The 14,965-nt window shown below is 53.1% G+C and overlaps 1 protein-coding gene across 2 annotated transcripts in view; it reads left to right on the forward strand.

Moving 5' to 3' along the window:
• cora (erythrocyte membrane protein band 4.1 like coracle) overlaps window positions 1–14,965 on the forward strand; it is a 50,748-nt gene that overhangs the window by 33,161 nt on the left and 2,622 nt on the right. For both annotated transcript variants that reach the window (XM_089552681.1, XM_089552682.1), the window contains exons 14-17: window positions 321–827; window positions 3,102–3,272; window positions 4,436–4,708; window positions 7,880–8,077. In XM_089552681.1, the coding sequence (XP_089408807.1) occupies window positions 321–827; window positions 3,102–3,272; window positions 4,436–4,708; window positions 7,880–8,062 (1,134 nt within the window). In that variant the 3' untranslated portion in view covers window positions 8,063–8,077. The remainder of the gene's footprint in view (window positions 1–320; window positions 828–3,101; window positions 3,273–4,435; window positions 4,709–7,879; window positions 8,078–14,965) is intronic.

Consider the following 14,965-nt stretch of genomic DNA (forward strand, 5'->3'; position numbering starts at 1 on the left):
GAAGACGTGGTCCGGAGACTTGTCCCCGACTGTACCTCCCCTCTACTGGAATTTGACCAGCAACAGGCCAGTAGGTCAACCTGAGACAAAAAATGATCTTCAACAAAGTGATGTATACTCTGTGCAAGTGGCTGCTCTCTCTGTGCCAGAGATGATGGAACATTAGAACTCCTTTGCCAGGCGCATTACAGTAGCACAAATGAGGCTGTGGCATTTGCGGTGAAGGGGTCAATGCCAACAAATTTCTGCGACTTGGGTTTTGCGAGTTTACTGCAGAGTTCATTATCAGATTGTCATTGCTGTCACCCGACTCGTTGCAGGTATCTCCAACTGACGATGCCAAGCGCCCCTACAGCCCGACGCGCGGTGGTGGCTTCAGCTACAGCCCTCCTCCGGTGGATGTCTCCCCCAGCGGGGCGGCCACATCACCGACCGCGAGGCCCGGGAGCGGTGAAGGCGTCCGCCAGGCTACGGGTCTCGCCTTCACTTACTCGCCCACCCGGCTGGCTGGAACACCCGGGTGGAACGAGGCTTCCGGGCGCAGCCCCACTGCCGCACCAGCCGGTGCCACAGCTGGTGCTGCACCCACCACCACCGCAGCCACCACCACGACAACCACCACGACGACTGCCACTGCGGGCAAGGGCCTGGACTCACCCTCGTCCGAGTCGTCGGAGAGCAGCCTGGACGAGTACCGAGAGGAGCGACCGAGGCCGTCGCGGATCCCTACCAAGAAGGATGGCGCCACCCGCCCCAAGGTGGTGGGCGTCGTGCCTTCTCTGGCAGCGAGCCGCTCGCCACCGCCTGGCAAGGACACCCAGCACAAGGTCGGTCCTGCTGGGCAAACGACGTGGCATTGACTCGGCAGTACTGCCCGTTATTTGGTTTTATCCGATTCGAGGTACTGATAATCTTCAAACGTTCGAAAACATCTGAATGTTTGGCAGTGGTTGAATACCGCACCAACTTTCGTAAATCTGAGCTTGGCGAAACCACAATATTCAAGCAGATTGTTCGAAGATCAAGTTTAAAGTAAGGAAAATCTATGCAAAGGCACCCTCTTCGTTTTCTTCTTCTCGGTCATGTGTCGCATGAACCGGATATGTTTGGACGCTGATAGGCTTCGACCTTGTGTGAAATGCCACAGGTGGGCTCTTCCACATATGCTGCAATCCACTTATTACCTCATTCAGAAAATCGGAAAATGGGATCGTTATAGTCGGTTACCATATACAGTAGAACCCCGTTCATACGTTTTTCACCGGACCGGGAAAAAAAACGTAACAGCCGGGAAAACGCAACAGTGAGGAAAGCACCGAAAATTAATGAAAACAGTGCAGCTTTGACTTGAAACAATTTATTTCCGCAAATTGACCCTAGGACTTTAAAAAATCGAGAACGGTGGATTGCAGTTTCTTTCGCTCGCTGGAAAGAACAACGCGCTTCTCAATAGCAAAGGCCGCATTGCTGTCAGCGTCGCTTTGCGGCGCGGCCAGTAGTGCTGTGCAGTTCACGCGCTCACTGCAGTCCACGCTGAAGCGACGTTGTGCACATCGTCAAGCACTGAAATGTTCGTAGGCTGCTCGCCGCGCTGCTCCGCGTAGGCCGTCCTGACATCCAGTACATCCAGCGTTTAGTACATCCAGCTTTTCCTCAACGGGAAGCGCCTTCCGCTTACGCAACGCTATCACGCCATCAAAGCACGATAAAGATGTTGTTGCGACTGAGAGAAGGATGAAAAGGAAATTGCACGGGCCTGCCGACTGGCTCCAGCCGAGCCACCACCGCTGTCACTTGCAGATAGAGGAGAGTTAAAAGATAAAAAAAAAAGAGTGGAAAAAAAGAAAAGACGCGCGTCGCAACAACTGCGTCCGCTTTGCTGGCTGAGAAAAACAGATAAGCGACCGCAGCCGCGCCTCCTCGTCACCACCTCCCACGATAAAGATCGCGGCATTCGGCATTCGCGAGGCAGATAGCGATCTAGTGGCGGCCTCTCCAACTCGCGTGCGGCTTCTTGCAGCCAGTTCCGTAGCCAAGCCTGGCCAAGATTCGTCAAAAATCAAAATGCCGGTTGGCGCGCATTGCCCGGGCGGGTTCGGGGAGCCCGGTTGCGACGTATCATGCGGGATCGTTTCCTCGGCTACGACGTAACAGCGGGGTTCCCAATACATTGGATCCTATGGAAGCTATGCCGGGACCCGAAGAAAACGACGTAACAGCCGGGAAAACGCAGCAGTGAGGAAAGTAACAGTGGGGTTCTACTGTATCTGGACCGCAAAAAAATAGAGGAAAAACACCAAAAGAACACACCCACGTTACTTGCGTATTGCCCCGTACAGGCAGCCACCCCCACCAACGCTTTTGTCAAGGGCATGCCTTTCACCCAGTCCTGTGACGGCTTGCCGCTCTGCCATCGGCGGAGTAATACGTAGTAATCCGTAGAAGCAAACAGTCCATGCGTGTTTTTATTTCTGCGGGCTTATTTTGCGGCTATATTATCTGCAAATGAAACTATTTATTCACGGAAACCTAAAAAACAAAATAAAGCGAAAGCAAAGCCTCCACGGAGCTGGCTGAAAGGCACTCCACGCGTTGGTCGACTCCGCCCACCGTACAGGGAGAATTCAAAAAATAAAGGCGGGAGCCGGGCATTAGTTCGATTTAATTAGGGAAATCGGCCACACAGGACAATAAGTCGAAGTTTCTAAGAATGCTCGGAACGTGTAGATTGAGTTCCCGCGGCAAAAAGACGAGTTCAGATTCCTCTTCAGTGCACCTTTAACCAGTCCTGACTAGTTAGTCATTAAACAGTCAGGACTAGTTAGTCAATAACCAGTCATGACTAGTTAGTCATGGGTCATGACTAGTCGCCCTATAGCTGCCTCGTGTGTACCTACGGCCATGCAGCCAAAGTTACGTCGAAAGGCTTTCGCCTCGCACACTTCAGATCGTCAAAGTGCCCCCTGAATTTTTTTCTTACTGAACAGATATTTCATATTCAAAGGCATTTTTTCTTCGTGTTCGCAGTTGAAGATTTCAATATTTGTGCACACCCCTATGTGCAATGTCGGGAACAACTGGAGTATCCTTCTTTCTCTCAGGATACCAAGTCTCGCATTCCAAGCCTGCCCAGCCAGCACCAGCCGCAACCTTCGTGGGCCAGTGAGGGCCGTGGTGCGGAGAAGTCTGGCATCAGAGCACCTGGGGGCGCCACATCTCCATTGCAGTCCAAGACCCTCGTGGAGTCTCGGAAGGCCACCTCTCCCGAACAGGTAGCCTGGGTAAAACATGGGAGCTCACCTTCCTGGACACACATGCCCAATGGTTATTGAAGAGGTTACTTGCTGACAGGCTAGGAGTAACCTTAACTACTTGCAAAACCCATTTGGTGAAAAGACTACCCTAAGGATTTCGTGATTTCTGCTGAGCACAGGTGGCTATGTGGCCAAGCATACACCTTTGCATACTTTTCAGCTTATTTCTCGAAATGATTACACAATGTGACTTTCTGACAGATAAAGGCAGTAGCAATTTCTAGGAACAAAAGCGAAAGTTACGTCAGGCGTCTTACATCATGGCAAAACATGATGAGCACGTAAGTTCCCTGTTCATTGTGTTCATGGGGGTTTTGAACTGATTGTAGCACACGAGGCTCAAGGTGAAACCGTTCAGGCAGTGCTGGTCTCGTGCTCATATGCACAAAAGGCTTGTTTTGGTATTTGCCGGTTATTAGTTTCGTAGCGTGAGGGAATGACAGTATTTGTTGATTTGAATTCGTTATGTTGCACTTGGCGCTTCTCATTTCACGGAGTTTCCTCTCATGATCCTCACTCACTTGTATGGACGCACGCATACATGCACACACACTCTCTTTCTCCAACCCCGCCGCGGTGGCTCAGTGGTTACGGCGCTCGACTGCTGGCCCGAAGGTCACGGGTTCAATCCCGGCCGCGGCGGCTGAATTACAATGGAGGCGAAATTCTAGAGGCCCGTGTACTGTGCGATGTCAGTGCACGTTAAAGAACCACTGGTGGTCGAAATTCCCGGAGCCCTCCACTACGGCGTTCCTCATAGCCTGAGTCACTTTGGGACATTAAACCCTAATAAATCAATCAAATCACGCTCTTTCTCCAGTTTATTTCGCTTTCACGAAACACATCGGGAGGTTTGCTAGCTGGTGGAGGTCATTTCACCGCTTGCCAGACACCTCGGTACCAGATGTGGGCTTCACGTTGAACTCTGTTCTTTTGCCACAGACCATAGGCTTGTTCATAACTATATTATGCTGTCCTGAGCACAGAAAGGAAGCTTCATTCTACCCAAAAAACAAAATAGCAACACAGTTGCTCACTCCTCAAAGAGGTCACAAGCATTGCTTCGCAAAACTTGAACCGTGTGCAAACAATTTCTTTCCGCTCCTCCGTGGTGTGTGCAGAGGGCCATTGTGAAGACGGAGGCCCTCAAGTATGACCCGGCGGCCAGCGTGGCCCTGCAGACGAGCAGCACGACCAGTGTGCCCGTGGTGTCGACCGAGACGCGCAAAGTGGCCTACCAGGTGGCGGAGGGGCCGGGCCCCGCGGGCGCCCACTTTGCGGCTACCACGGTGACCACCAGCGCGGTGCCGCCACACGACATCGTCGAGCAGGAGGGCGAGGTGGTCAGCTCACAGACCATCTCCAGCAAGACGCGCACCGTCGAGACTGTCACGGTAGGTTGTTTTGTTCGTCACGCTTTGTTCCCCTTCTGGCTTGTACTCATGATGTACCGTAAAAACCGGCGTATAATACAAACCCGAATATAATACGAGGCTAAGTTTTAGAGACGCGAAATGGGAAAAAAAAGTTTCACTCGCGTATAATACGACTAATACGGCTCATAGAAGACATTTAAGGCTCGGTTATACTCCGATATAGCGCGCACGCGCGGCATGGCGACATCACGTCGGCGGAACGCGACCCTCTATACTCCAGCGGCGCCCGATCGCCAGCGTGTTCGGTGGCTTCTGGTGCGGTCTGACGGCGCCCGGCGCGGAATGCAGCCGGCTGCATTTCGCGCGGGCCGCGCCGAAGCCGCCCACCCAGAATGCACCGCGCGCGCCTCCCACGCCACTCCTCCCCTCTACCCCCTTCGCCACTCGCCTCCTCTCCCAGCTGGTTTTCGAACGAAGAACGTTCTGCGCATGCGCTGCCTCGTGTCGGAGCGGCTGGACTGTAGAGCTCCCGAACTGCGCCTGGCGTACCGTCGCCGATCTGACGTATCCGACCACAACCGGCTCTCGCCCACGCGCCGAGAACGTCGGAGCATGTGCGTTGTCAACAGGCGCACGGCACACCGCGACCCCCCTGCGCACCCAACGGATCAACAAAGAAACGACGTCGTGACATCGTTTGTCGAGAGTAACGAAGCCAAGCCGTAGCCACGCGCCAATAGCAAAGTCAAGCCGTAGCCACGCCGCAAAAACGAAATCAAAACTTCGAGCAACTTCGAAAATTTTTGTTCGGATCCGCAAATAGTACGAGGCGGAAATTTAGGACGCTAATTATGGGAAAAAAACCTCGTATTATGCGCAGGTTTTTACGGTATATATTTTGCTTGTAAATCACGCAGTGAATGTACAGACAAAGAAATTGGTGCATGAGGAAGTGTGCAGATTGTGCGAGTTTATTTATTTATTTTATTGAGAAGAACACTGCCAGCCTGAGTGCCAGGCTTTAAGCAGGAGTATACGTGTACGTGACATCAAGAACATTTCATGCTTCAAGAACAGTGTCACAACTCTCACGGTGTGAAACTGGGTGTGGTATTGTGGGTTGAAGGGTGAGCCAGGATTGGGATTGCACCCTTGCATAGAAGGTGCCACCGCAGTGGATCAGTGGTTATGGCGCTCGGCTGCTGACCCGAAAGATGTGGGTTCGATCCCGGCCGCTAGGTCGCATTTCAATGGAGGCGAAATTCTAGTGGCCCGTGTACTGTGCGATGCCAGTGCATGATAAAGAACCCCAAATGGTCGAAATTTCCGGAGCCCTCCACTACGGTGTCCCATATAGCCTGAGTTGCTTTGGGACGCTAAACCCCCATAAACCAAACCTTGTACAGTAGAACCCCGTTCATACGTTTTTCACCGGACCGGGAAAAAAAAACGTAACAGCCGGGAAAACGCAACAGTGAGGAAAGCACCGAAAATTAATGAAAACAGTGCAGCTTTGACTTGAAACAATTTATTTCCGCAAATTGACCCTAGGACTTTAAAAAATCGAGAACGGTGGATTGCAGTTTCTTTCGCTCGCTGGAAAGAACAACGCGCTTCTCAATAGCAAAGGCCGCATTGCTGTCAGCGTCGCTTTGCGGCGCGGCCAGTAGTGCTGTGCAGTTCACGCGCTCACTGCAGTCCACGCTGAAGCGACGTTGTGCACAGCGTCAAGCACTGAAATGTTCGTAGGCTGCTCGCCGCGCTGCTCCGCGTAGGCCGTCCTGACTGCCTGTCGACTGCCCTGACTGCCTGTCGACTGCGTTTAGTACATCCAGCTTTTCCTCAACGGGAAGCGCCTTCCGCTTACGCAACGCTATCACGCCATCAAAGCACGATAAAGATGTTGTTGCGACTGAGAGAAGGATGAAAAGGAAATTGCACGGGCCTGCCGACTGGCTCCAGCCGAGCCACCACCGCTGTCACTTGCAGATAGAGGAGAGTTAAAAGATAAAAAGAAACAGTGAAAGAAAAGAAAAGACGCGCATCGCAACAACTGCGGACGCTGGCTGAGAAAAACAGATAAGCGACCGCAGCCGCGCGCCTCCTCCTCACCACCTCCCACGATAAAGATCGCGGCATTCGGCATTCGCGAGGCAGATAGCGATCTAGTGGCGGCCTCTCCAACTTGCGTGCGGCTTCTTGCAGCCAGTTCCGTAGCCAAGCCTGGCCAAGACTTGTCAAAAATCAAAATGCCGGTTGGCGCGCATTGCCCGGGCGGGTTCGGGGAGCCCGGTTGCGACGTATCATGCGGGATCGTTTCCTCGGCTGCGACGTAACAGCGGGGTTCCCAATACATTGGATCCTATGGAAGCTATGCCGGGACCTGAAGAAAACGACATAACAGCCGGGAAAACGCAGCAGTGAGGAACGTAACAGCGGGGTTCTACTGTATAGAAGAGGGGGTGAAAGGCTGATTAGTACATTGTACAAGGCGAACTTTATGGTGATGACTAGAATATCCTGCCACTACAGACCCCTTGCGTAGTAAAGTCATCTTTGCAAAGGCATTAATAGAGCCCCATAATGTTTCAATGAGGCAGGTCGCTAGGACAGGGCACGCTTCTCAGTGTGAACAATTTTTGGTCGTACTACCACCAGTCTTGTGTTAACATCCACTACTTATTACACAAAGGAAGGAACTCCTTGAACTATGACTTCTTTATAGGAAGGAGGAACTGGCACGATGTGGTTGCAGATTTCTTTCATGCGGTTTTTCCTTGGTCTGCACTTTTTCCATGCATATTAGCTGGCTACCAATGGGGGGAAACTCCATCCCAGGTTGACAGGTTCGATACCAACTGCAGCAGCCATATTTTGGTGGTGGTGAAATGCAAAAACACCCATGTGCTGTGTGATGTTGGCGTATGTACAGAACCCCAGGTGATCCAAATCAATCCGGAACCCTCCACTGCGGAATCCCTCTTAGCCTATTTGTCTCTGTGGAACATTAAAAATTCCGCCATTTACGGTTTGGCCCCTTCTTCGGGGGTGACTGGATGGATAAGTTGATCAGAGGTTAACGTTCTTTTCTTTCTGCCCAAGAATGTGTTTTGGAATGTGGGGTTGAAATCTATAGCTTTGGACTGGACCTGCAAGACGTCTTCATGGTGCTCGCTGCTTCTTTTGCAGTACAAGATGGAGCGCGATGGAGTGGTCGAGACCCGTGTGGAGCAGAAGATCACCATCCAGAGTGACGGTGACCCCATCGACCATGACCGAGCGCTGGCGCAGGCCATCCAGGAGGCCACCATGATGAACCCCGACATGACGGTGGAGAAGATTGAGATCCAGCAGCAGTCGCAGGCCAAATGAGACACTCCGCACTGGGTGAGCCAACACAGTAGATGTGCGGTTCTTAACTGGTTTCTCCGATGGCCACGTTTAGGTAGCGAGGTTTTGCAGGATTCACTTTCAATATAAGTTATGAGTGTCCTATGGGCACGCACTAAAACGAGAGATAGATAGATAGATACAGAGAGAGGGGAAAGGCAGGGATGTTAACCAGAAAGGTTTCCGGTTGGCTACCCTGCACTGGGGAAGGGAATGAGGGAAACTAAAGAGGAAAGAGAGAAGGAACGGGAAACAGTCACAATCTGTCAATCAGGGCAGTCTCTCTCTCTCAAAAAAAACAAAAAAAAACAATGCCTTGTAAGTCTTGTTGGCAGTCGACTGTTGTGGCCACGGACCGAGGATCTTGGCCTCTGTGAAAGGGCGAGGATCAAAGCGGTCCAGAGCACAATGCAGCTTACGTCTTTCGTTCACTAAGACAGGGCACTCGCACAAGAGATGAGTGATTGTCTCTTCGCAGACACAGTTTACACAAGGGCTGTCGGCCATCGTGATCCAGAAAGCATACTAATTTGTGAAGGCAACGGTGAGCCACAGACGACACAGTAATGTTGCTTCACGATGCGCTACCTCACATAAAAAACGGAGGTGCGAAAAACAAGAGTTCAATAAATAAATAGAGGACGCTGATGAGGGCGTTGTAATTGCGGCACATTTGGGTGCTCGAAGCGCGCTGTCACGCAGTATTTTTAAACTCCACGGGCTTTCGTTTTTTCCCGAATAAAAACGCCTGCGCTAAGTCTATCTCGTTGGAAGTGCCTGGGTTGGACAATATTTGTGGAGCTCCACAACTTTCATATTGGCGGCTGAACTTTTCAAGCTATAAAGTTAATTAATTTATCCCAACTAATTATGCAAGTGGGACGAGTGAAAAAAATGGTACTGTAACTTTAGATAAACCCTAGTAACATCCACGCGATTTCATTTCCGAAGAACGCTTAGGTGTTTTTTTAATCTCGGTCCAAGTTAGCGGGGACACCCTGTATATATGTACTATAGACAGAATAATCTCATTAAAATTAAAACAGTTCTGTTATGCCTAGGCTTTGGCAGCGAAGCAAACCAAGCAAGGGCTACTGCTGGGCTTTAGTAAGCTGGCTTTACCACATGACAGCGGTGTGGCGTGGAAAATGAGTTTAAGGGACAGAAGGCCGGCCTCAACACATCACACATTCACCTCGTCACACGGTTTCACAGCGCTAGCGCTGCCAGCCAGGTGCCCAAGGCCGCTAGGCCTACCTGTCTCTGTGTGCGGAAAGTGATCCAGGAGCGCCTTTAGGAGAAGTGTCACCTGCAGGGGCGCAGCACTCCGTTCAGTATGTCGGAAGATTTCATTAAGGTGTCACGTTCGACGACGGACTCGCACGTAGTACAAGTTCACAGCCCTTTATTTACACCATCCACACCACACCACATCGTTCTCCACCCTCTGACGCTCGTCCCCCTCAGTCCCCTGGCTCCCGCCGGCTCCCTTGCCGCGCGCGCCCTCTGGTTCTTGCTTCCGAAACCACAGCTCTCCACCTGGCCTCCGAGACCCGCGATACACGCTGGCCTCCGAGATCCGCGACCCACATGCCGGCACTCACTCCTCACAGCTCTCCCCCCCCCCCTCGAATCGTGAAGCCAGGTCGGAGGAGAAAAGCACTGGTTCGTGGTAGAGGGCCAACTGATCGGCGTGGGCGATAGTTCGGTGATGTCCCGTGGCAGGATCACTCAGAACGAAGTCATTGTCTCCCACCCGCTTGACCACACGGTAAGGTCCATCTCGCCGTGGTGCCAATTTGGCCGAAACGCCTTTGGCCGCATCACTCAAGGTGTGAGTATCCAATAGCACAAGATCACCCTCCTTGATGGTTGTTGGCTGCCGATGACGGTCATAGCTTGACTTCTGGGTTCGCCAAGCAGCTGCTTGGTGCTTCTGAGCATATCCGAGGGCTTCTCCAAGGCACTGCCGGAGTTCAGCAGCCAGGGCATGGTGCGCTGCTTCCGGGGGCTCTGTGTCCTCTTTGTCACCCTTGGGTTCCCATGGAGTACGCAACTCGCGGCCATAACAAAGCAATGACGGAGTATATCCCGTGACAACACTCTCTGCAGTACGCATGGCGAGGCCAATCTCTGGTATATGTTGGTCCCAATCTTTGTGGTTAGTGCAGTATGCCCGCAAGCACTGCTTAATTGTGCCATTGTGACGCTCAACCATTTGGCCAGCCGGTCGGTATGGGACTGTATGCCGATCTTTAATCCCCCAGCGCTTTAAAAGATTTCGCCATAGTGTGCTAACAAAGGGCTTGCCATTGTCACTGGTGATGGACAAAGGTGTGCCATGGTGGCAGAAGATTTCCACCATGCACTGCAATATTTTTCCACTGGTGGCTGCTCAGAGAGGGAACAGTTCTGGGAATTTCGTGAACTTGTCGATCACCACCAGCAAGTATTTATGTCCCCGGGGTGTAGATGGCAAGGGCCCTATGATGTCTACGCTAAGCTCCTCCATGGGTGCTGTTGCCCACTGGCTGTTCATCAGGCCCTCAGGCCTCCTGCGCCGAGCTTTTGTGCGCTGACATACACCACAGCCCCGCACATACTTGGATATGTCTGCTCGCATACCCAGCTAGACAAACCGTGCCGCAACACGCCTCAATGTTTTGAAAAATCCGGCGTGGGCTGCAGTGGGGTGGTCGTGCGCCATTTTCAACGCAAGGTGCCTGAGGTGGGATGGTAGCCATGGTACCTTTTTGTTGCCTCTTTGCTGAACAAGCAGTCCACTCCGCTCCAGCTCTGTAGTTTCTGCCAGATCGTGAAAAAGGCGGTGATCCGGGTCTGAACTTGGGAGCCTGGCCCCCTGGACAACAGTTTTCAGTTTTGAGAGATGGCCATCGCGAGCCTGCTCTTTTACGAGCTGTACTGTGTCACTCAAGAGAGTTGTATCCTCCTCCAAGGCAGCTGCAACTTGTTCCAATGTAATTTTTCCTTCAGGTTCTGGTGCAGCGATAGGAAACAATCGTTCATGTAGGCCGTCACTTGGGTGGTCTTCACACTGGAGGGGTGCTCTACTCAAGGCATCTGCAGGTATATTTGCCAGTCCTCGCCTGTGCTTGATTCGACAATTGAAGCCCTGCAGCCGGAGAACCCAACGCTTGACCCTAGGTGAAGCTTGGTCGGTGCTAAACATCCAGGATAGGGATGAATGATCACAATGCACCTCGAACTCTGTAAATTCAAGATATGGCCTGAATTTGTCGACTGCCCACACCACTGCAAGGCATTCCCACTCCTGGACCGTATAATGGCTTTCAGCCTCTGTGAGGACCCTGCTAATGAAGGAAACAGGCTGCAGTCCCTCAGAGTTGGCCTGCAGTAGCACCGCCGCAATGCCAATGCCGCTTGCATCCGTCTCAACGACAAAGGGTCGATTCAGGTCTGGGAGGCTTATAACCACGTCCCCGGCCAAGGACTGCTTGAGTGCAGTGAAAGCCTGCTCTTGGTGCTCTTCCCACCGCCATGGCTCATTTTTCTTCAAAAGGGCCGTGAGTGGACGCGCTGTCAGTGAGAAGTGTGGTATGAAACTGCGGTAATAACCAGCAAGTCCCAGGAAGGCCTGCAACTGTTTTACTGTGCCAGTTCTTGGGTAGTGCAGCACTGCGCGCACTTTCTCTTCATCCGGTCTGCACTGCCCAGGAGAGATGATGTGGCCCAAGAACTTAAGCGACTGACGACAAACCTGTATTTTGCCTGGGTTAATCGTAAGGCCAGCCCTGTCAATGCGCTGAAGCACTTCCCTCACATGTTCAGCGTGACTCTCAAGTGTCTCTGAGTAGACGAGAACATCATCCAGGAACGCCATAGCAAAGTGATGATTGATTCCCTGAAGCACTCGGTCCATCAAGGTCTGGAAAGTTGCCGGGCCGCCTGCCACCCCGAAGGGCATCCTTGTGAACTCGAATGTACCTTGATGGCAGATGAAGGCTGTTTTTGCTATGTCAGCGTCCGACACAGGAATCTGGAAAAATCCCTGGGAGAGATCAAAGCTTGAGAACCACTTCGCGCGGCCCAATTGCGCCAGCAGCCAGTCTGTTCGAGGCATCGGGTAGGCAGGTATCTTGGTGCGAGCGTTCAGTGGCCGGTAGTCCACTGCAAGTCGGTAACCTCCAGACTTCTTGGCAACGAGCACAAGAGCGCTGGTCCAGGGGCTAGTGCTATGTCTTATAAGGCCCTGCTCTAGGAGGTCATGGACACACCCATCAATGATCTTTTGCTTTTTGGCATTTACTGGACGCAGTTTACACCTCACCGGTGCGCTATCCCCAGTGTCAATGCAGTGCTGAGCGAGGGTGGTACATCCAGGCCTTGCAGTAAACAAATGGCAGAAGTCCTCGAGCATCTTTTTCACGGTTGGTGGTGGCTCATTTGCAATCCTTGCGCTCGGAACCGCAAGTACTTCTTCAAAGAGGTTGTGTAGATAATAAGACTCGTCGTCTTCCTCCATCACCATTGCCGTTGCCGGATCCTTGCTGCGCTTCGCGAATGGCACGATACACTGTGGGTCGGTTCCAACAGTCCAGCCGCCCAGCGCTACATGTAGCGATATGCCTGTCGCAGTCAAAAAGTCTCTGCCAAGTACAATGTCCCGGCACAGATCTGGCACACACAGGAAGCGCTGGTTGCGGTGGCCAGTGGTCCACACTATCTTGCATTTTAGGGAAGTAGTGGACTGCGACCAACCTGTTGCCAGGCGGAGTGCTCGTTCCTGTGTCCTGAGTTTGGCGCCCGCTTCCTCTGCCGCCCTCGTTGCCGGCGCTCCCAGCAAGCTCACACTTGAGCCTGTGTCCAGCAAGGCCTGGAATGTAGTCTGCCCGATCCGCACTTCCAGAAGAGGCTCTTTGCTGCCGGCCAAGGCCGCTACCCGCGGCGCAGTCGCGCAGGTGCTCGCCGGAGAAGCACCTACCCTCTCCCGTTTCCAGAGCACTGGGAGCGGAAATGTCCGATTCCGTTGCACCGGTAGCAGCGGGGCGGGCCACTTCGCCGACCTGTAGGGCACTCGCGGGCTAGGTGACCGGCGCCTCCGCAGCGATGGCAGGTAAATTCCCTGGAGTCGAGCGCTTGATATCCTTGCGCTTGGTATCCTTGCAGCTGTGGCGGCGCCGGAGGACGCGGCCCGGTAGCGGGCAATCTGTGCAATTGGTCTCGATGGTACGATGGCTGTATCGCCGCAGGATGCAACGGCCAGTTGGGCGCCGCCAACTGATACTGGAACGGCGCGGCTGCCGCTGCCACCATAGCGGTGGGTTGCGCTCCAGGCAGGCCAGTTGCATTTATAGCCGGATGGAAGGCTAGGTCTCTCGCCACTTGGTCGGCCGGAGGCGGTGGTGGCCTGTACTGCAAGCGCCTCCAATAACGCTGCATGAGGCCGTCGGCAGCCTTTGCCAACTCCGCGAGGTTGGCAAATTCTTTTCCTTCCACCAAGTCTTGGAGCTGCGGGTGCATTTGCCGCAACACGCGGTCCACCTTTTCCGACTCCGGCACTTCGCCGCCAATCCGGTCATAGTAGGCAGCGATCGTGTAGATGAATTCTTTTAAATTTTCTTCCGGGTGCTGCGTGCAGAGCTCAAGTTCTTGCTTTAAGCGACGCTTCGCGTCAATGGAGGAGAATTCCGCAATGAAGGTGGTGGTGACTGCCTCCCAAGACGCAAATGGGCTCACAAAGCGCCACCACAACTTCGCGCTGCTCTCCAGCACAGCAGGCACGATGTGAGTAAGCCTTTTGTCGGCGGCGACGCCGGTGACGAGGCAAAACGTTTCCAGCCGGTCCAAAAACTCCTCGGGAGACTGGGCGTCGTTGAATCCCGTGTATTTTGGGAGCTGCCCGGAGGAGCGCGGAGCGCAGTCCACCGCCGGTGGAACCACCATCGTCGTCGCCGCAGTCACGGAGCCGGCCGGCGCTGCCTCCGCCGCCATTAGCCTTTGTCGGACGGCCGCCGCGATTTGCTCACGTTGTATGGCGGAGCCGTTGGTTTGCCCCAGAAGATGTTGCAGCAGCGCTTCAGGAACATCCACAGGGTCTTTGTCCATATTCATGCCGATCCCGGACGAGCCCCCACTTGTCACGTTCGACGACGGACTCGCACGTAGTACAAGTTCACAGCCCTTTATTTACACCATCCACACCACACCACATCGTTCTCCACCCTCTGACGCTCGTCCCCCTCAGTCCCCTGGCTCCCGCCGGCTCCCTTGCCGCGCGCGCCCTCTGGTTCTTGCTTCCGAAACCACAGCTCTCCACCTGGCCTCCGAGACCCGCGATACACGCTGGCCTCCGAGATCCGCGACCCACATGCCGGCACTCACTCCTCACAAAGGTGAACATTGATGTTGTATTTCTGCATAGGATTTTCAAGGTGATGTTCCGACTGCTAGATATATAAGAACAGGGATTTGATATCTCCTGGGTCGGTCGACTGTACAACTTGGCCAAAACTGTTGAATCTTGTTGACTGCCTTGCCACCTTCATTTCATTGCAGCTGTCCTTTTAGCCTAGCTGATTACAGAGTCTACGTAGGGCAGGTAGTGACCCCTGATCTGGATCGTGAGAGGGAAATAACTGGAAGAATAAGAATGAGGTGGAGCGCATTTGGCAGGTTCTCGCAGATCATGAATGGCAGTTTACCAATATTCCTCAGGAGAAAAGTATACAACAGCTGTATCTTACCGGTACTCACCTATGGGGCAGAAACATGGAGGCTAACAAAGAGGGTTCACCTCAAGTTAAGGACAACGCAGCAAGCTGTGGAAAGAACAATGATAGGTGTAACATTAAGAGATCGGAAGCGGGCGGAGTGGGTGAGAGAACAAACGCGGGTTAATGACAT

This window comes from Amblyomma mixtum, chromosome 7, assembly GCF_055824585.1.
Source record: "Amblyomma mixtum isolate Tamu chromosome 7, ASM5582458v1, whole genome shotgun sequence".
Taxonomy (NCBI): domain Eukaryota; kingdom Metazoa; phylum Arthropoda; class Arachnida; order Ixodida; family Ixodidae; genus Amblyomma; species Amblyomma mixtum.